The following is a 21,065-nucleotide window of genomic DNA, read 5'->3' as shown; positions in this document are numbered from 1 at the left end:
TTCAGCTGTAACTTCATTTGTGGTTCTATTTCAGTCTGGTTTATACTTGATGGGATTTTTATACAAAGCATTAATGTCTATATGCCATTCTTCTGGAATGTGAAAAAGTCAAAGCTGTTACTTTGTCAAATCTTTTATACTTTCTGTATACGGCTTCACTTACAGTTAGTGCTATGTGATAGGAAAAATATGATTCATTTTGGACTTGAAGTTTGGTCTGTATGTGTAAGAATATTGTATTTTTTCCTATAGCAGAAAGATTTTCAGCACAGACCTTCTGGATCTCCACAAAGTTCGCCCCAGTGCATTTCCCCAGGTTTGTACTAAAGAATGATTTCTGTGCTCAAGGCTTATCTGTTCGATTGTATTTTTTTCTTTAATATGTTTTAAAGGCTATACACAGTGTGTTATTGAAGTATAGAAAAGGTCTCTTTTAATAAGATGGCTTCATTTTTTTTTCTATTGGGAATGGCTTAGAGGCTCCTAGCAATCTCCTGTGTGTTTTTATCTCTTTATCTTTTTATTTTTCTTTATACCTTCTTGCTGTGTAACCTCAAAATATCATGGTGAAAAGGGATCAATAAGCTAGATTTTCATTGATTGTCTATTCTCTGGCCTCTGAAAAGACTAGAACTGTGAACTTTGTTTTACATCAGATTTTCATAATTCTCTATTTAAAACTTGCCTGCAGCTAGTGGTTGCTAGAAATCTCCAAGACAAGCTAGCGCTAATGGTCTGAACATAAATCTTTGTTGAAACAAAGTGGGAAAAGGGATCTGGGAGGAAAAAAAAACAAGAAAGAAAGAACAGCTGTATTGCGGCATAGGCTTTGAAATAGCTTTTTGCTACTGGAAAAGACCATTGCGGCCACAGGTGTATGATTCAAATGGCATTTTAATTTGTAGATGTTACAAGGTCTGCGTTAACAGAACAGGCTTCTTGGCTGTCGGATGATTGACCGTGACTAGAGCAGAATTATTTTCTGCCTTGCAGTTGGTCCGTTTGGTTGCTTTGATGGCTGTAAGAAACACAGCTGATGTGAACGTCCAAGTATTACTATGTGTGTTCCATATGTTTCTGTTAGGTATCTGTTAGTTGACGTGCATTGCAAGGTGTACTTACTTATGAAACGATTCTTACCAAGAGGTAGTGCAAAGGGAGTAATTGTTAGAAGATGATAAGTGGCTGTTTGCATTACCAAGAATGGTTTTGTGCATTTAGGGGAAAGTGCAGAGGCTAAAATAGGAAACAATAAGGAATAATGAAAATAGGACAAGTGGGCTGTAGGGTTGGTCGTTGAAACAGCTCTGTGGTATACAGTCTGGTCTGGTGTGATAGGTTAACAACGATCGATGTGGACTCTCAGCAGTGTGCAGACAGTGCTAATTGAACTCAGAAAATGGCTTTTTGTTGGTGCAGGCTCTGCTAGGCAGCCAGTACTTATTTGCCATAGTCAAAAGCAGAAGCTGGGAGTTAAAGGAACAGCTAATAGCATGGGCATTGTATGTCTTTACCCACAGTATAACACTGCAGACTGCAGCGCCCAGCAAAAAAAGCCAAAGGTATCAACGTAAAATACAAATACATTTTAAGAAAGGTACAAACTGTGTTGGTTGTGTCCCCCCCATCCCTCTCCCCATGTTTTGCTTCTGGAGACTTTTAGATTTGGCCTACCATTGTGAAACAGAACTTTATGTTGTTGGCTTATGGAGCACAGAAAGAGAACTTGGTGGCGTATGATTTCAATACTTCCCCAAATGGAAATGGGAGGGCATTTATTATTAAGCCTTTGCTTAAGAAATCCGCCTTTACAAATCTTGCTTATATCTACTTAGTCTCCTCTTTTGGGACAATGGGCTTGGAGCTCATCACTTGGAGATGATGGAAGAGGACTCGGTTTACCCAGTTTGTTGTAGATACTCTGTGTGTAGCCAAGAGATTTCAAACACAAAAAGGTATTGGGAACGGTATTTCCAGCAGGAAAATATGCGGTGATATAATTTCTATTACGTGTCAGTGATGAAACCTCCCCTGCAGCCCTAATACGATTCTCGTCAACTGTTTCAAGGAAGATGAAATGAGAGACAAGCAGATGTAGAGTATGGGATATCAAGAAATGTGGAAAACCCTGTTTTTTGAGAAGAAACAGGAATACCTTGATTTAGCTGTGTTTGGTTGAGCAAGACAGAAGTGGAGGGAGAGGTGATTGTTACTAGAGGTACACCAAGGACTGAAGACTAAGAAAGGGGAACTTTTGGGGATGGGTAGCCACCAGTCTTTTTACAAGAAAAGTTGTAAATCGGCAAGGCATTGCCTTGGCTGGGAGCTGGAGACCCTCTTGAACTGCTACAGCAGCATGGTTCTGAAGCAGCCTCCCAGACCCAGTACTGGAAGAGGAGTTCGGTCTGGGTGTAAGACAAAGCTTCCTTGCAATGGCAGAGTCCTGGCTTCAAGGATCCATGAGATCTCTTCCACCCCCATGTCCTTAAAAGCACTTTGAAAAAAGGGCAGCAGCAGACCTTGTCAGTGATAAGTTTTAAAGATTGTCTGGCTGATTCTTCATCTTTGACTTCCCCGAAGTTCCTTTTTTAAAAGGATGTATTTTGTCTCCTGTTCCTTATCATTCATTACAGACATTACTGCTAAATAATTGTATCCATTTTTTATAAGTCTATTACAGACTTCCATGTATTGTGTAACAGTGATTAAAGTTTTAAATATCTTTCCAGTTCACAGTCTGTCTAGATTTAAAAAGCATTAAAAAGCTGCAGTATTAAAATTAAATTTAGTTCTGGTATCTATTACATTCAGTGTGTGTGCATGCAGATATAAATCACTGTATAGCAATAAGCATTGCAAAGAACTTGTGGTTTTTATGTGATCTCAATTTTTTCTTGTTTGCTGTGAGATGTTCTGTGCCCTTATACAGTAGGGTGTGAATAATTGTGTGTAGGTTCTGGTGTTTTACTAAAGGAGAAGATACTTCGCAATTTCCACACTAAATGGGCACAGTAGGGACCAATTTCCTGCACTTCAGACCTGCTGATTTAGCCAATACAGTAAGTTAAGTGGCAGCTTTACATTTCTAGAAGGATCACAGGTAGTATAAAAACACTGCATCTCTGGGGCCACTTTACTGTGCCAAGTCTGAGGGCAGCCAGTAGTAAGCATGGGGAATACAAATTCAAAAAGCAGCGGCAGAAGCAATACAATTCCAGCTCATCCTGAGCTGTCTTTTTGTGGTTCCTTTTCAAGAAAATGGAATGAGAATGTTTTTTTGGACAATGAGCTCTTGACGTCCAAGATCCTGTCTGTTCTCCGTCCGCATTCAGAGAGAGGTCTGAGAGCAGGCGATCTGCAGTGTACGCCTCATTTTCTGAGTACCAATTCAATTTTTGCCTCTCTAGCCGCTTCTTTGAAGGAGCAGCCCCGAAGTCTCCTGGGACCGGATGGCACCCCAGTACTATCACGGAATCTCGGTATGACTATCGCCCAAAGAGGAAATTCTCAGTCTTCATTGAATACTGCTGGAGCTGTTAATAAATTTGGGTAAGTAAACTGCTTTTCTTCTAATTCACTAGCTTCTGCTGCCCCCCCCCCACTCCCCCAGTGTGAAAAGAAAAACAATTACAGAACTAAAGCAAGAACTCACATTTGCTTTCAAGCTCAGAAGAGATTTATTGAGCTTTTAGTGCTGAAATTCATTTCCCTGAACAGTAAGCTTTGTTGTTGTTTAAATCACCTTTTCTTTAGTCCTTCTGTACTATGTCACGAAAGATATATGAAATAGGGCAGTATTTGAGTATCTCTGTCTAGATTATGGTTTTCGTGGGTGTGTTTGTCTTCAGACTTGTTGAAATTCCGTAATCACTTCTGAGTTCAGTTATTCTAAGTTGTGCTAGTTCTGACTAGTGTAGGAGACAGCAGTGTTTTAAATTGCAGGACACCTTGATTAAAATAGTAGATTAATCCAAAGCTATCCACTGTTTTAAGTAGTTGTTTACTTTTTATGTGCCACAGTTATGCTCCCTTCTCAGTGAAAGTGCCCTTTGTACTCTGAACTGGCTGTGGCTTGTCACCGGGTGATGTCTTTTAAAATGTCATACCAGAAGTTACATACTTGCTCATGGTGCGCTAATTAAAACCGTAATATTTCAGTAGTGGAGTTGCTAAATCAATTTGACTGTTTAAAGCTGGAGTGCAATGATAGCTTTTATATATTTATTTGAAGTTAATTGCACTATAGTTTAGGAAAGATGCTTGTTAAAGTAGTTGGGTTTTTTTGTCAAGCAGCTTAAAAAAATGTTAATATTCTGTTTTGGTCCCTTGGTCTAATTTCTTTGGCCATTTAGACTAATTTCAGGAGACATGGATGAAGGGGATTCAGGCTTTATAAAATTTAAGCAGACTTCAGATGATGTTGTCTCACTTGCACCTTCAACAGCAGACTCCATTTTTCTCGAAGGTATGATATTTCTGTGCTTTTTAGGATTCTTACGCAATTTCTTACATGGTCTTAAAGCAGCACTGAGATGTTTTTACTCTTGTTGTTGTTAATGATGGTAATGAGTGATATGGCGGGAAACAATTTAATAATAATTGAAATTGAATGTGCTTTTGGTCTAGATGCATATTCTGTATCCCTCCGAAGTGAAATAGAAACAGATGCTCATGAGTTTGAGGCAGAGTCTTGGAGTGTTGCAGTGGAACAGTCTTATGCAAAAAGGCAAAAGAAAGACGTTGTAAAAAGGCAAGATGTCATTTATGGTAAGAGTATTTGTTATTCTTATAACTTTTTCCATTTCATAGTGCTACTGTTTTGAAACAAAGCAGAAATTGTTTTTATTGGCTCCCACTTTGACTTGTGCTTGAGAACTAAAATTGAGTGAAGATTTTCAAGTCTGTTACTTGTCTTAGTGTACATAGTGTACTCCTATTAATGATTTTAAGCAACCCATAGTTTTCAGTATGCCTGTGTAAGCAGCAAAGCCCAGCTGTACAGTTAGGGAATAGCTCAACTGCAGCTGGGAGATGTCATTAAATAAGTAGGATCAGTCACTGTTTGGTTGGGAGATTAGCAGAGCGAATTTAGGAGCTTCACATCAGTAATGCAAAGATTGTGGTGAAGAAGGTGGTCATGCAAAAGATGATGGCTTTCGGAGCCTGCTCTTTTATATCTCACTAGTCATTGCACAGAATATAAATGACTTCTGATTTTATTTTTATTTCCCCTTGCCCAGAACTAATGCAGACTGAAATGCACCATGTTAGGACACTGAAAATAATGCTGAAGGTATACTCCAAAGCCATGAGAGAGGAACTGCAGTTCCCAAATGCAGTCATCAACAAGCTCTTCCCCTGTGTGGATGAGCTGCTGGAGATGCATGGGCAGTTTCTGCTCCAATTAAAGGAACGACGAAAGGAATCCTTGGAAGAAGGCAGTGACCGAAATTATATAATCCAGAACATTGGAGACATCTTGGTAAAACAGGTGTGAATTAAATTCTACCAATGTTGTTGACACTACTAAATTTCTAAAAAGCTAACTGTAAGGTTAATGTTATGTAAAGATTGATTTAATACTGGATTTAAGATTACATTCCCAGTGTAATGTGTGAGCGTGACTTCCTGGAACATATCTGGTCACAAATAATATGAAATGTTCATTAAATATTCTTTGGGCATGTTGCGTATGCGTGTTGTGGGATATGCAACTGCAGATGGTTTGGTTCTATTTTTCATCTGTTCCAAAAGTAAAGTAACATATTCCTGGTGTCCATCCCAAACATGGCTCTCCTGCATTTAATGCCGAGCTTTTTGGTTCTGACCTTTTAAAAATGCAGTAGAGATCCTTTGAATTCATTACAGCTTTAGCACCCGTTCTGGTATGGAGTCAGTGCAACAATTTCTTTCATATTTTGTGACCATTTTTTGCCCTTCACCTTTTACAGTCCGCAGCCTTTTGAAGTGCAGAGGCCCAGAAATCCTTTTTAAAATTCTCATAATGACAACCATAATTTAAATTTGATTATCTTGTGGTATTCCAAGCTCTCAGTTGTCACACTGCATAAATCTCTCTGGTACAGAAGAAATTGAAATATTAAAGAAATGTCTCGGAAATGAGTTACCATAAAACCATGTTAAACCTGGGTCTTGCAGTGGAGGTAGGTCTACTCTTAATTATTCATGTCTTTCATTCTTATATTTCCAATTAGTTTTCAGGTGAAAATGGGGAGAGAATGAAAGAAAAATACGGTGTGTTCTGTTGTGGACACAATGAAGCTGTTAGTCACTATAAAGACCTGCTCCAAAGCAATAAGAAGTTCCAAAACTTAATAAAGGTAAACAACAACCAGAAGTCTCCCGTTCTGACTGTGCAAAATATACTTGACCACTTTATGTTTTATTTTGTACTTGAAGATCTCTTAAATTTGAAGGGCAGGGTTAGAGGCATATTCTCATTATTTGATGGGGTTTTAGCTTCTTGTATTTTGGATCTTTTGAGCTGTTTGGACACAAAGCCACAATTAGCAGATGTTGAATTTGAGGCAGCTCTTGAGAGCACATAGGACTGCAGAATAGAGTATTTCCTCTATTCATGGCTCTATCACTGGACTGCTCTGCTGTGTGGCCACCTTTGTAAATTAGCTTGATAATAAATTAAATCAATGATAAATGCTGTTGATGAACTACTATAGAAGAAGCAAGTACTCTTAGTCAAGTTTTGCCCACTACGTCATCTTTCCAAAACCAGAAGGTTGGCTCCAGGGTGGTTTGTTTATCTGCTATACACTGTAATGTGCAATTAATAGGAAGGGCTGAAGAGACGCAGCCAAAGTGGAAGCCTGTAACCTGAATCTCAGATGGCATTGCACAGTCCTAAGTATTCTCATTTTCCAGTCATCAGTAAGTGATACTGTGTGAACTTTCCAACATAGCTCTAATCTTATAGCTCTTCTTAACTAGGTGTCTTTAAAAGTGAGAACCGTTTACTTTCAAGGAACTAAATAAGTGACCAGAGTTCTAAAATAGATAGCCTCCGTCCTTGTAAAGAAGATCTTGGTACTGTATTCTGCTGTCAGGATTGTTCTGTACCTGTAGTCATACGAACTAGTGGGATTCTGATGTTTTACAATCTTCCCTTTCTAAACAGAAATGTGTTTCTGTAGATCAGCCTGCTGGTGAACGTGCGCTGGTAAAATAAACACTTAGTTCATTCATTATTGATGTAATTTGGTTGTTGGGTGTTTGGGTCTGGTTTTAAAAATACAGTACTCTTCTATGTATTTAAGGACTGATCCTATTATAAAAGGCAATCAGTTAGCAAATAGGCAGTCAAACAGTTCAGGCTTGGAACTTTCTCTGCTTGGTTCCAGATTTAGTTAACAGTAGTTGAAAATAATACCTAAATTATTTTCCAGTAATAAAAGCAGTTTTTTAATCTTAGCAGGAGTTTTGCTTTAGTCAAAGAACGCAGCCAGTTTTGTGGTGCTATGTCTAATTGTACAAAAATGTTTTGAGACGGAAAATGTGTGAATGGAGAGGTGAGGGAGTTAGAAGAGCAATATATACAATGGATGTGATGAGTCTGTCTTGTTTTCTAGAAAATTGGCAACTGTTCCATTGTGAGGAGACTTGGTGTTCAGGAGTGTATCCTTCTAGTTACACAGCGCATCACCAAATATCCAGTCTTGGTGGAACGTATTATTCAGAATACAGAAGGTACGTTGTTTAGTCTTTCCTGGAAGCCTCACACTTGTCTGCTGATCCTTCCTCTCCCGTGTTTTGCATGTTCTTTCCTCAGACAAGGAGGGACAGGCTGGTACTGCCTTATACCTGCTTTCTCACTTCTTCGTTAGCTGAAGATGCCGTTCTAGATGCAGATCCAGATCAGTCTCACCTCATTAGAGGATCAAGAGCAGCATTCAGTTTCAAGTCTGCAACCACAAAACCGTAGTAGTTAAGCCTGTCAGTTCATTAGAGATCTAGAGCTTTAGGATATTTTATTTTATTTTATGTTTAAACTTCAGCTCTTAGGAAATACTGTTAGATATTCAGTGTGGAACTTTCATGTTAAAATACATTTGGGTGGCTCATATCTTGCATTCCAAAGTTGAAGATGTGACTGACTGCTACTCTTTTCTCTTAGCTGGAACTAGGGATTATGAAGAGCTGACCCAGGCCCTTAGTTTAATTAAGGACACCATCACTCATGTAGATGCCATGGTAAATGAGTGTGAGAAGGGGCAGCGCCTTAAAGAGATTATGCATAAAATGGAGCTAAAATCATCTGGGAAATGCAAGAATGGGCTTTTCTTCCGGAAGGATGACATGGGACGGAGGCGGCTTCTATTGGATGGGATGCTGTTCTGGAAAGCTGCATCAGGGCGACTCAAAGGTAAAGGACCAGCAAGGGGAAAGGTGCAACTAGGAAACAAGATGATTTTGGGGTTTGGTATTTATTTTTTTAGTAACTGTTTATTACTGATCGATTAAGTATGAAATAGGATGACAATAAACTGCTTTTTTAATAGGATATTGGAGGAAGTAGCACTTGTTCTATTCTTGGCTTGTCCAATAAGCATCTCTATAATGGTGCACAATAAGTTCCTTATGCTGTTTGCTTATTATCTGTCTGATCTGCTTTCCAATTCAAGAGGGAGGTCTTTAGATAGATGACAAAGTTTTGAGTCATACTGACGTAGGCTTCTGTGGAAAGGCATTATCTTGTGTGAGCTCTGGTTCACACTTTGAAAAATTGTGTCGTGTCAACCCCATGACACCTTCATTCTGCATAATGTCTGTTTTGCCAGAAAATCAAAACAGTGTCCATCAGTGAATATTTTAACAGCTTCGTTGCTCAAGTGTTCAAGAAGCTTCAATGGCACATAAAATGCAGCCAAGAGTAGGTGGTACTGTGAACGTCTGCAGTTCCAGAAAAATCTTCTGTTGAGGGAGATGTGTTCCCTCGTTAGTGTTTGAATCGATGTGTAGGATGCCTACGTAGGTGTTTTCAAGCTTTAAATCCACTCTGTATTGTGCTGGTTCTGCACGACTGCAAGCTGTCTGTGGACAACCCAAGTGGAAGGCACTAGCAGACCCAGTAGAGCAAATGTTGACATGCTCTTTCCTGACCCACAGGAAACTTAAGTCAAGTGATTTTTTGAGTCTGGACCAGCCTTTCTGCTTTAAAATCTGTTTGTTTTTTTTTTTTTCTCTTCTCTGTTGTTACTGTAGATATTCTGGCAGTCCTGTTAACTGATGTACTGTTGCTCTTACAAGAAAAGGACCAAAAATACACATTTGCATCAGTGGTAGGTATTGTTCTCCTTATTTAATACATTCACTTAGTGTATATATGAAAGTGACAGTAACTACAGAAGAAGTACAGTTAGAGATGTTCGATACTTGTTATGGTAGGTACAGAAGGAAAATTAAGTTAATAAACCAGCCTTAGAATCACTTTTTCTGACACAGTTCTGGTACTTGTTGAATCCCTCCCGCTGTCTCTTAGTGCAAAATAATGTTCCCTTGCGCCAGCCAGTTCTAGCTGCCACATCTCCTGTGGGTTTCTGATGCCCTGAGCGTGTTCTGAGGTTCACTGATTCTCCTTTTCTTGTGCTGTGACTTTCCTTTTCACTGAACTTTGTTAGACTGCTATTTTACACAAGTCCTATATGTTAAACATGCTAGAACTGTGCTTTGAAAGGCACTCGCAAGTAAGGTCTGCTTCTGTTTGTTAATGTGAAGGGAAAGAATCTTCCATTATGGTTAGGGGCATGGTAATCATGGTCATAGCAGCCTAAGATTTACTGGAGGCAGAGAACTTTCCTGAAGTAAATGTAGTAAGTACTAAACGCAGTTGTAATTACCGCAGCACTCTCGAACACTCAGTGATTCGCTTGCTTTTCTAGGGCATTTCCACAGGTATCCTCAGAGCAGTTAAATGTGTACATTTTGTCCTGATCTAGTTCAGTTACGGCTGTAATAGAACCAGTAACAGAGAAACTATTTTATGTCATTGTTTTCCTGGATGTTATTTTTTTTTCAAGACATTAACATTAGAGCTGAATTCTAATGGCAAAAGCTATTTTGGTGACCTCAGGGCTGTAAAAGCAACTGCTTTTCAAATTAACCATCTTCTAATGCACAGAATGGGGATACTTTCACAAATCAGGATGGCTGGAAGTTGTTCCCTCCTGAAGAGCATTAGGTGAATCTTTGAACAACAGTTCATTTTATGACATTGACTCTGATAGACTAATTCTGCCCTGTTTTCCAAAACGTGTCTGAGCTATGTGCAGAAGAGCAAGTTCATAGAGGGGGAAAAACATACTGTCAATGTACAGTGTCTTGACTGTTGTGGCAGTTTTCCGTATGACTGCCGTTGCTTTGGGTAAGTGTGAGTAGCTTACATCGAGGCTAAAGCATCGTTCCCAGGAAATAAAACCGTGCATACATGTTCTTAGTCAGTATAGCTGTTCCACTGCAAGGTCATGCCCTGGTTTATGTGTTCCCTAGTAACTTTTCTTTTCTGTGAGCACATGTCACACAGTTTCTTATGACAGTCCCCAAAAGCTGATCTCTGCTACATGGTGGGGGGTTTTTTCCCTCCAGTAACATGCTCTTACAGTTATAGACTGATCAGTTTTTTGCATTTCTGTATGTATACAGTTCACTTGAAATTTAGATATCACCTCGCCATAGATAAATCAAGTGAGAGAGGCAAATGGATCTTCTCAGTGGTTCTGTTTTTCCAGTGACCTCTGTTCATGGCTTGAATTGCAGTACAGCTGCTCAGAGAACTTGGCAAAACGTAGTGTTCCTGATGTCTGTTTCCCAGTTCAATTTTCTTACTGTCACTCTAGATTATGCTGTGAAGGTTCAGCAGTTAAAGAGCTGTCTTCTTCTGGAGAGGATCTTTCTAGGCTACGTGTATTGGACCTGTGCTGTGTGAAGCATAGATGGGTTTTTAGTAACTAATATCCCTCCTGTAAATTTGTTTTCATTGCAAAGACTGACAGCTAATCCAGTTAATCCTTAGTTATACAATACACTATCTTTCACCTTGTTTTGTTATTCACAGGGCCTGATGGCACGCTGTATCACCTCTGTGTTGTTTTTATTTCTTTTGTAGCTAACTTGCCAACTTAGAACTTCTAACGCTTCCTTTTGTTCTCTTCTTTCACTTCACATGTGTCATTAAGGTTTTTGTTTTCTTTTTCAAATTTTGGAGTTTGCCTCTTTTTGAGCAAAATTTTTGAGCCTGTTCTTGACTTCTGGAACCCAGTAGGAATCCTCAGGTGTTTAAATTGATGCATGCTTTAATATTCAATCAGGTATCAAGACCTCTTGTTTTTGAAATTACATTTTTGATCTATGGTTGATGAGTAAAAGATCACAATGTCATGTGACAAGGCCATAGCAATAAAATTATAGTGTTGCGATGTTATGGCTCATGCTGGCCCTGTCTAAGTAGGAAAACAGGGGGAGCTAGGAAGCACAAACCCTAAAGAACGTATGTAATGTAGTGTAATAAACTATATTTTATTTTACAGGACTCTAAGCCACCAGTTATCTCATTGCAAAAGTTGATTGTAAGAGAGGTAGCTAATGAGGAAAAGGCAATGTTCTTAATTAGCGCTTCCTTAAAAGGACCAGAAATGTATGAAATTCACACAAGCTCGAAAGAGGAGAGGAATTCCTGGATGGCACACATCCGCAGAGCTGTAGAAAGGTAAATTACAAGTGAAAGCCAGAAGACTTGATTTCTTGCTCACCTGTCTTCTCTTTGCAGGACTCATAGATGTAAATTTATCGTAAAAATACATTGACTATCCCTAAACTTTCTTCATAAGACAGAAGCATGCAATTCTGTTTGTGTTCGTTGGGTAGAAGTCACTCATAAAGATGCAATGAAAACCAGCCAAAGACTTTATTCTGCTTTTTTAAAAAATAAAGAAAAAATTTGGTTCACTGATGTCAAATGCAACAGGGCTTTGGATAAGGGAGGAAGATCGACACACAGGATAAACCACATCCTGGGCAAAAGCTTCAGGTTGAATCCTGAGATGGTTTTAAGTTATCTAATGTGCAAATCAAACATATATCTGTCTCCCCCTTTTTACAGCTGTCCTGATGAAGAAGGAGGAACTTTTAATGAACCTGAAGCAGAGAGGAGGCTGGCTGAAGCAAGAGCTGCTAAGTTAAAAGATTTTCAAGGTAATGACTTAGTTATATATTCCACGAGCTGCTTCTCAGCATCATTTGTGATTTATTACCTATTCTTTTATCACATAATGTGATCAAGTTTCTCCTTCATAAGTCTTTCAAGGTAGTGCAAGATTATATAGAAATAGTTAAGTTAAATAAGTCTAATAAGCTTTGTATGCTCCATGAGTTTTCCCCTTAACTGTTAATTATATCTCTGCATTTGATGCTCTGACCGTAAAATGAATAATAATCTTCCAAACTGAACATTGTACTCTGACAGTAATTAAGAAGGCAGAACTGAGTTTGTTTCTTCCTTTAGAGCGTTTGAACATGAAAGATGACCTGATTATGCAAAGTCTAACTGAGAAGCAACAGATTTATCTAGAAATGTCTGAAATGAATGGGTTTGAAGACCATTCCCAAGGATCCCGATCTAGGCTACTTCTTCGGGGGGATATCTCGGAAAATCTGCAAGGAGAGGCTATTTTGAAGTCCGCAGTGACAGAAGGTAAATGCAATGTGGGAATGTGTATGCATTCACTCAGATGCAGAGGAGGGGATAAGCACATAGGATCTAAGTACAGATCCTGAAAATCATCCTGTAATAACATAATACTTTTATGTAACACTGTTCAGACTTCCTTATTCTCAGAACCAATGTGCAAGATAGGTAAAGTCAACCTGTGTTTTTAGGTAGAGAAACTTTCTCCACACCTTGGATTTTTTTATTTTTAAGGCTCAACCAGTGGAGTCTTAGAATAACTCTATTCAGATGGGTAACTGAATGCTCTAATAATACAACAATGCTGAAATATAACATTATTTGAGGGTTATAGATTAAGATAGCCTATGTAAAGATAGTATATTTAGAAAGAAAATAAGCAGAAACAAATCGGTTTTATTTTGCAAAAAAAGCACCAAACAAACAAACAAAAACACTCAAGGCTTGATAATCTAACTTGCAGTCAAGGAAGAGGTCATCTTTATATGTGCGATATGACAATCCCGTCGTAAAGAGCTAGTCATGAAGGAAAATTCTTCTGTACTGCAGGAAATCTCTCAAACTGCCCGAACTTTTAATGTACTTGGTGGTTGAAATTTTTTTTTTTTTAACTTATTAGCATCATGCACTTGTCTCACTGCATAGGAATGGCTGTTTACATGACATGTTCTCCTCTTTCCTAGCTGAAAATCTCCAGAACCTTATCTTCACTCACTTAGGCAATGGATCCTGTCAGCCTGAAGATGGCTCTGGGTCAGGACTCCCCAGGAGAGCAGAGACCTTTGGAGGATATGACAGTAGTCCCTCAATTTCAAATAAAAGTAAGAAAGGGACCATTCAGCATTCTTCTGAGCTGCTTAGCTCTTTGCTATGTTTGTCTGTACAGAGAATGAGATAAGAACAATGAATTAAGTGAGGCTCTGATATAAGGAAGCTTCACCGGGCTCTGAGAGAAGGATAAGAGCAAATTTCTAGCATGTTGTATTGTTTGCTTCCAATACCAACACTAGAGAGCAGAGTAGGGCTCGGTTGATGTTACGCTAGGGGCATTACCTTAACCCATACTTTCTAATTACCACAATTCCACACACAATTTTAATTTTGTTGGGGGGGGGGGGGGGGGGAAGCTTGGCCTGAAAACCTCGGAAATTTGAATTCGTCTGCCTGCTTTTATTACTGAATCATGAGAACTTTTTTCCACTTCCCTTTGTATCTGCACAGTCAGCAGAGGGTTGCAGAATCTTTAGATAATATAAATTGTCCTTTTGGCACAGATGTTTTATCAGTTAATTAATGAAATTAGTGGAAGTACTAGATACTATTTATCTCCATTTTTGCTTCATGCCTTTATTGAAAAATAAGATGGTGTTTATTTCACAGGTTGTTAATCTCTAGAATTCTTTCTGTTGTCTGTGAAAGGCTATACATGTCTGTCATACTATAGGTGCTTTATACAGTATGGTTTCCATCTCCCCCTGCCTCCTTCTATGCTTACAGTGGTGCTGCTTTGAATAGAATTTTTCTGCTAACAAGTATCCCATGTTACAAGCTTGCAATTCTAGTAGCCACAGACGATTGCTTTCATGCATACATTGTGGTTGCTTCACTTAAAATAGTATAACGTAATTTGAACTTACTCTCTCTGTTTATCTTAACCCACTCTCCTCAGGTTTTTATACTTTTCTGAGCAGTCCTACTCGTCACTGTTGTCTGCTCTTCCACTTTGAATCAGCATGGATAAGCCATGCAGTTGCATATTGGTTCCAACTTCAAAGTCACGGGTTTTTTTCTGCTTGCTCTGTTATGCAATGAGTTTTCGCAGGCCCTGTGCTGGTGTGAGTTACTCATACTCCACTCTTCTTTCAGGTGGTAGTTTTAGGAAAAACAGTGGTGGTGACCAGAGACAGTGGGACTGGAGAGGCCCTGCAGTAAGTTCAGATGTGCAACTCCATGACCTCCCTTCTGATGCAGAAGAAGGATCTCAAACTGTATGTTGGGCTTATGCATGATTTAAATGCATTTCCTCATGTTCCTCCTCATAATAGTGATGCAGAATAAATCTCGCAACATTAAGAGTCGTAATAGCTGGTAGGGCTCAACTGTAACAGAATTCTGTCTGTCAAATTACTGGACTCTATTCAGGATGTTTTGTGGAGCGAGTTGATAGCTTAGCACTTGAGAGGCATGATAATTTGGTTTTACATTTGCTCATTTAATGCTGTACCATCACTGTGCATCTGTTTCAGTCTGGCCTCTGATTTAAGTATTTTTGATATACGTCCTTCAATGTATGGAAGCAATCGCTGCTCCAGCAGCAAATGCTGTTCCCTAAGGAGACGAACCCTTCCAGCTTGTTCTGGCAGCACTACCAATGCCCAACAAGTGTCTCTAGCGCAGATGTTGTTTTTGTCTTTTTTACAGAGTGATGTAACAAGGCTGGATGACAGCCGTGGTTTTCAGCCCACCGTAGAGTCTCAGGTATGTTACTTCTGCTGTTAGGAAATCTAATGGGAAATAGCCATATTGCAATAAAAGCATGCAAAACCAAAACAAACAAAAAAAACCCCACCAAAAAACTCAGTATTCTTAATGTCTGTGGAACCACAAGCACATTAACAGCCTGTTCCTTATGACTAACGCATTATGAATGCAGAGATAAAGTCCCGTTACAAAACCGAGATGGGTTCTGGGTACGTAGACAAACATTTCAAAGAGCTGGCTAGCTACTTTTCCTGCATCTTTGGAGGGGTTGCATATCCTCAGCTCACTGACAAAACTTGCCTCTGAATCTCCCATGAGTGCTATACCTTGTGTAGTGACTCACTGCTGGAGCATGGGAGGAAGTGTTCATTAAATAGCTCATGTGAAGAAAACCGATGATGGAGATCGCTCCCTGGAATCCCACTGAGATTTGCTGGGCACTGATTTACATCTGTGCAAGGACTAATATACTGAAATTCATTGTGCCTGCATATTGCTCTGTTGACTGTTACTGTGTTAGAGTAGTCTGTAGCCATGCTTCCATTGTGTGTGTTTTTGTACAGATACCGTTGATTGTGCTCACTGTTTTTTTTTTTAAAAAAAAAGTCTAATGCATCAAAACAGAGCTCTGTTCAAGTGTCTAATGCCTTTTTTCCTCCTCTTGCCTCCCCACCTCTTCAGCTTGTCCAAAGGATACAAACGCTGTTACAGTTGCTCTTCAGTCTTCAGGTAAGCCACTATTTACTATCCAAGAGGTTTGTTAGGCATTAAATGTAATAAAATTTATGCGTGTGTGGAGAGGAGCTACCTTGAAAATATCCCCTAAAGCTAGAGTGAAGTGCAGAATTTAAGACCTGAGACTCAAGGAAACAACACTGTGTCTGGTATTTTGAAGGAAGTGTTAGATCTGTTGTCTTGAGTAATTGTTTCCTTTTTCCTGCTCAGTTAAATGCAATACTTTTGCTACTTTGAGCTTCATCTGCTCTCTGTGCTCGCTTCTTAAAGTTGTTGTTGATGTACATGTGTGTCTGTATTAGTTGTTTTTACTGTAACCTTGTAATCAGCAATATTTTGACTGATTGGATTCAGAGTAATAATTCTAGGTCCAAGAAACATTAATTTTGCCATATGTAAGCATAACTTATTTGCTCAGCCATCTTTAGTATCGTGTCAGTTACGATGGGCCATACAAGCTGGAAGTTAGATCTGCTCTTGAAGACAAAAGTCTCTGTGATCTAACCTGGTAGATGCTGTTGTCTTTTGTTTAGCTGTGCGTGTTTTTTGAACCCATGTGCCTTACGCTGAACTTCTTATTTCCCCTCCAGGCAGTGATATCTCAGCAGGACAGCTACATTGAGATGCAACGAGCCACCGTGGTAGACCGGGAGAAGCAATACCGGCTGCAGTCTACACGAGGAAATCTGCTGCTAGAGCAGGAGAAACAGCGGAACTTTGAAAAACAGAGAGAAGAACTGATGAATGTACAGAAACTTCAGAGCCAGCTGAAGCTGGAGCAGCAGCGCCTGGAACGGGAAAGGAGTCGGCAGCAGAGGGAATTTGAAAGCACAGAAGCCCAGCTGCAGGAGCGTGAAGAGGAGACTCGGCAGCTGAGAGAGAAGTTGAATCAGGAGAGGGAAGAACTTGAGAGGCAGCGAGAGGCCTATCAGCATGACCTAGAGAGACTGCGGGAAGCTCAGAGAGCAGTTGAGAAAGAGAGGGAGCGTCTAGATCAGCTAAGGAAGCTGAAGAAGCAGAACACAGTGTCAGGCACATTCTCCCCAGAAATGGGACAGGTGAGGAATTCATTTTCTTGGAGTTCTGTTTCTGTTAACCTGCTTGTCTCTGAATTGAAGGTTGTCCTTTTTGCAGCACTAACCCGTGTTTGCTTTTTACTGGGCTCCTTAAACCATCACCTGAAGTAGCTGGTGATGGCTGTCAGAGAGATCAGAGCTTGGCAGTTCCCCAGTGTCTGTGAGATTCCACACAGACAGTCGGTAATGAGAATAATTTTTTAAAAAGACAGAAACAGAATTGTTTTGTTAGTGTCTTAAAGTCCTGCTATCTGTCCATCCTATCATCGCCTAATGCTGTATGTTTTTGCGTTCCTTTGCTAGGTGCAACATTAAGCAGCCTGGAGCTGCTGATGTTCTTTTCAGTGTTCAAAGACTTACAGTCTTGCTCTTCCTTCTGTTTGCCAGCATGCTTTGGGCTTCGCCTGTCCTGTTGCATTTTTCACTAGAAAGTGCTTTATGTTCTCAAGGCTGAGGGTGGTCTCTCCTCATTGTGTCCGAGAGGGTGAAAATACCCATTTGACTTAGAATGCCTTTTTCCTCACGTAGAACCAGATGCTAAGTCATTCTCTTAGCTTCAATGGAGAAGGGGGGGAACCATCTTTACCCGTCTTGAAAACCTCTGTGAGAGTGAGCGTCTCCGGGCTGGATTACCTGGAACGGCCAGACTTGGTTCGTAGGGACAGTACCACCCTGGAGAATCGTCCGGTTCTTGCATTGAAGAATGAAGTGCCAATACATCTCCTGAGCGCAACTAATCAGATACAGAAACCAGCTGCAGTCCAGCAGCAGATTCCTACTAAGCTGGCCACTTTTACAAAAGGAAGCAAAGAGAAAGGTGGGAAGAACAAAGCATCTCATAGGACAGACAGTTCAGGTAAGTGTATTTAAATGCATTTCTGATCTCTGCCAGCATCCCAGGGAGACAGAACACTGTAGTTTAAACCTCTGGCTACCCATATGGAACCCAGAAATTAATACACTACGAATTGTTTGTGTGCTTACTGCAGTTAGTAGGCTCTTAAAATCCTTACATTAGGAGTTACATGTGTCTACCATTTAAATTCGAAATGTAGCCCAAAGGGATAATGTTGAAAATGGAGTTCTGTAGTCCAACAGGACAGAATGATGGTGAGAGTTTGTAAACCTGTATGTAAAATCTTCTTCCCTAACTGTAGTGTTAAAGGAAAATAGCGAATGTTTTGCTTGTTCCGCATGAGTGAAATGTTTGGAGGCTGGCTTAACCTTTCCTCACTATCTGTCTAGAGTTGTAATGACATTGAATGCAGTGCCTTTCTTAGCACCAGTCAGTCATCAAATACAGATTTCCAGGCCAGAATTGAGTTGCTGTGTGTGTTGTAGAGTTGAAAGGGGCTAATTTTGTCAGAAATAGAAGCAAGTAAAAATACAGTCACTCTGTCATAGTGTAATTTCTGCTGCTAACTGCGAGGTACTAAAGTAGTGATCTTTGCCAATGACAGACATGGTAAAAACCACTTTTTCTTTACCACTTAAAATAGCCTTACTGCCAGCTTAGGAGAATGGCCTATAATTTTATGTTACAAAATTATCTTTTTAGCTTTGCGTAGGATTCAGACTTGGTGAGTTTACCCGTCACTTGGGCCTACACTACTATAGTGGACTTAGGGCCAAACCTGTCTAGGGAAGGGAGGGGGAAGCTCTTTTGCACATTGTAGAAACATCTGTCTCTGCCGTGCCTAAAGTTTAGTATAATTGCAAACTTGCTTATGTTTTTGCACATAAATGAAGCCTAATATCCTCTTACCCTGAATACCAAATGCTGGTAAATGGGAAAATAAAGCTCTAATACCACATCTCCCCAAGTTTATTTTTAATAGCTCTTACATAATGATCTCTGCAGTGGAAATTTACTTAATGGTGTTTTTTCTGGAATTTATATGAAAGGTACAAAACACAAATACATTGGTCTCTATTCTCTCATGAGCAGTAGTGGGATGCATGCTTGTTATGCCCATATATAGATCTTGGAATAAAATGGAACAAGACTTTCTGTACCAGAGGCAAAATACTGTGTATTGAATTTGGGTTTTGTGATGTGTAAGGAATGTAAGTTCTTTGGATCCAGAGTGACCTTTTCATGAATTGCTTTTATTGTTGAATTAAGAAACTGACAGGCCATAACACCAGAATCAACGTACTCTGCTGCTGAGCAGCTGTGAGACAGATGGAGGGCAGAGACAAATGTTCATCACAGTTCTGCTTGTTAAAAGTAGCACAAATAGCCATTGCTATTTGAATGCTAAGGACAAAGATGATTTTTTTTTTCTCTACTGTGCTTTATAATGCTAGGTTTTAAATCTGTGGTTGTCAGGGGCTGCTAGTAACTGAATTAGAAGTCTTCAAGCAACAGGAGAGAGAAAGTACTCACAGCCTAAACAGCTGAAGAGAAAATTTAAGTAACTTGCAACAGAAGCACCAGCTCTTTGTAGTATAGCAGCTTCCTTGGATATGCCAAGGTGTCAGTGCAGTGGGGCCCAGCATGAAATAGTGACATTTGTGAAGTACTGCTAGCCTCAAATACTAATTTGTAAAATATTTTCTTTAGCATCTGTTGATCAGAAGCAGCTGCTTCCCCCCAGGCTTGTTGGACGAGAGGAAGGTGTCCTGAGAGGCAGACGATCGGCAAGTCCCGTCCTCCCAAGCAGCCAGACCACTGCATTCCAACCAGGTACGTCTTGACCAACTTGCATGTCCATGGAAATGCCTCAGGCTCTTTGTGCAGTGTTATGAATCTGTCTTCTTCCAATTTTTTCTATAGAATTGTATGGCCCTACAGATGCTCAGCCGGAATCCCTTTCATCTGCCTCAGCGAACCTGTTCAAGCCCAATAACGTTCATGTTCAGACCCTGGTGACCTCTCAGCCAAGTCTGTTGAATGTGCAAGATGACACCAGCAAAGAAGATGTAATTTTCTTCTAATTTTTTCCATTCAGAGATTAATCTTCTGACATACTGTTTCAAGAACTCAGGCCCCAGCGTGCGATGCAACAGAGACCTGACGTGGATGTCTTTTCATCCCTGCTCCGTTACTACTAGCAAGGACCAGACCAGGATTACTGTTCAACTTTGTTGGCTTCTCTGCCAGCAGCTCAGAATGAGGGCACAGTAGTAACAATTTGCTTTTAAATTCTCCAAATGTGGAAATGTATTGACACATGGCGTGGGTATATAAATTCAGAGCATATTAAAATGCTGCCATTTATTGTAATTTGCTCTTTTCGGAGAATGTACGCTCTTTGTGGGCACCATCTTGTAAATTGTTGTAGTTGATGTTGAACCGCCCAGATTTTTATGTAAAAAGTTTTAGTAGTAGGCCCCAAAATGGGTACGAATTTTTAAATCCGTTTTCACAGGTACATGGTCGGTAATGGATTATGCTAACAGTGTGTCGATAACTAGTTGACTAGCAAGCCAGTCTCCTTACAGCCAGGCGTGACAGACATTGTGATACCCGCTCAGAGGAGCCAGACTAGCGTCTCTGTTTCTTCAGTGAATTCAGTGGAGCACATGCTCAGTGGCCAGCGACAGTGGAATAGAGAAGGTAAGCTTCTTAACAGAGTCTTCAAGGGTCAGGAGCTCCACCTGCTTGTGGATGAGAAGGTTGGACATGTGAGAATATACAACGGTAATGAAGAGTTGGACTAAACGCACATTTCATTGGCCGTCAGCTTGCACCGGGATACCTGTCTCCCTGGAGACATTGGATGGCTCTCCATGTTAGTGAGAGCAGTCCAGGTTCCCAAGCAAAACTCATGAGTTGGTTCAGAATGAACTCAGAGACTTGGATTTTGCTCTTTGCTGAAGACATGTATAAGAAGCGTTTGAATGCGGTAATTTATTGTCTTGTTTAATCCTAAGTTTTCTGCATCTCTTGTTTGTCTGTTAACTTGTTGGAACTTTACTCCAAGTACCAGAAGTTATCAAAGCTGCTGTTACTGCAGAGACATCTCTGCAGCACTGTGTTAGGAATGAAGGGAATAAGAACTGTTTGGTTTTAAAATTAAAAAAAAAAAAAAAAAATACTCTTAGCTAAACCT

At 39.9% G+C, this 21,065-nt stretch overlaps 1 protein-coding gene across 1 annotated transcript in view; it reads left to right on the top strand.

Annotated features, from left to right (window-relative positions):
• ARHGEF18 (Rho/Rac guanine nucleotide exchange factor 18) overlaps positions 1-20,682 on the top strand; it is a 46,649-nt gene extending 25,967 nt beyond the window's left edge. Inside the window, exons 12-31 of the mRNA XM_059831736.1 lie at positions 253-316; positions 3,408-3,549; positions 4,353-4,465; positions 4,627-4,767; positions 5,241-5,491; positions 6,216-6,341; positions 7,605-7,722; positions 8,150-8,398; positions 9,238-9,314; positions 11,559-11,737; positions 12,131-12,222; positions 12,533-12,721; positions 13,399-13,536; positions 14,582-14,703; positions 15,137-15,193; positions 15,878-15,925; positions 16,522-16,989; positions 17,536-17,863; positions 19,574-19,696; positions 19,787-20,682. Coding sequence (XP_059687719.1) covers positions 253-316; positions 3,408-3,549; positions 4,353-4,465; positions 4,627-4,767; positions 5,241-5,491; positions 6,216-6,341; positions 7,605-7,722; positions 8,150-8,398; positions 9,238-9,314; positions 11,559-11,737; positions 12,131-12,222; positions 12,533-12,721; positions 13,399-13,536; positions 14,582-14,703; positions 15,137-15,193; positions 15,878-15,925; positions 16,522-16,989; positions 17,536-17,863; positions 19,574-19,696; positions 19,787-19,947 — 3,186 coding nt within the window. The 3' untranslated portion in view covers positions 19,948-20,682. The remainder of the gene's footprint in view (positions 1-252; positions 317-3,407; positions 3,550-4,352; positions 4,466-4,626; positions 4,768-5,240; positions 5,492-6,215; positions 6,342-7,604; positions 7,723-8,149; positions 8,399-9,237; positions 9,315-11,558; positions 11,738-12,130; positions 12,223-12,532; positions 12,722-13,398; positions 13,537-14,581; positions 14,704-15,136; positions 15,194-15,877; positions 15,926-16,521; positions 16,990-17,535; positions 17,864-19,573; positions 19,697-19,786) is intronic.
• The last annotated feature ends 383 nt before the right edge of the window (positions 20,683-21,065 follow it).

This window comes from Gavia stellata, chromosome 32, assembly GCF_030936135.1.
Source record: "Gavia stellata isolate bGavSte3 chromosome 32, bGavSte3.hap2, whole genome shotgun sequence".
NCBI lineage: Eukaryota > Metazoa > Chordata > Aves > Gaviiformes > Gaviidae > Gavia > Gavia stellata.
Note: the sequence above shows the minus strand (reverse complement) of the source record. Positions and strands in the feature narration are given on the sequence as shown.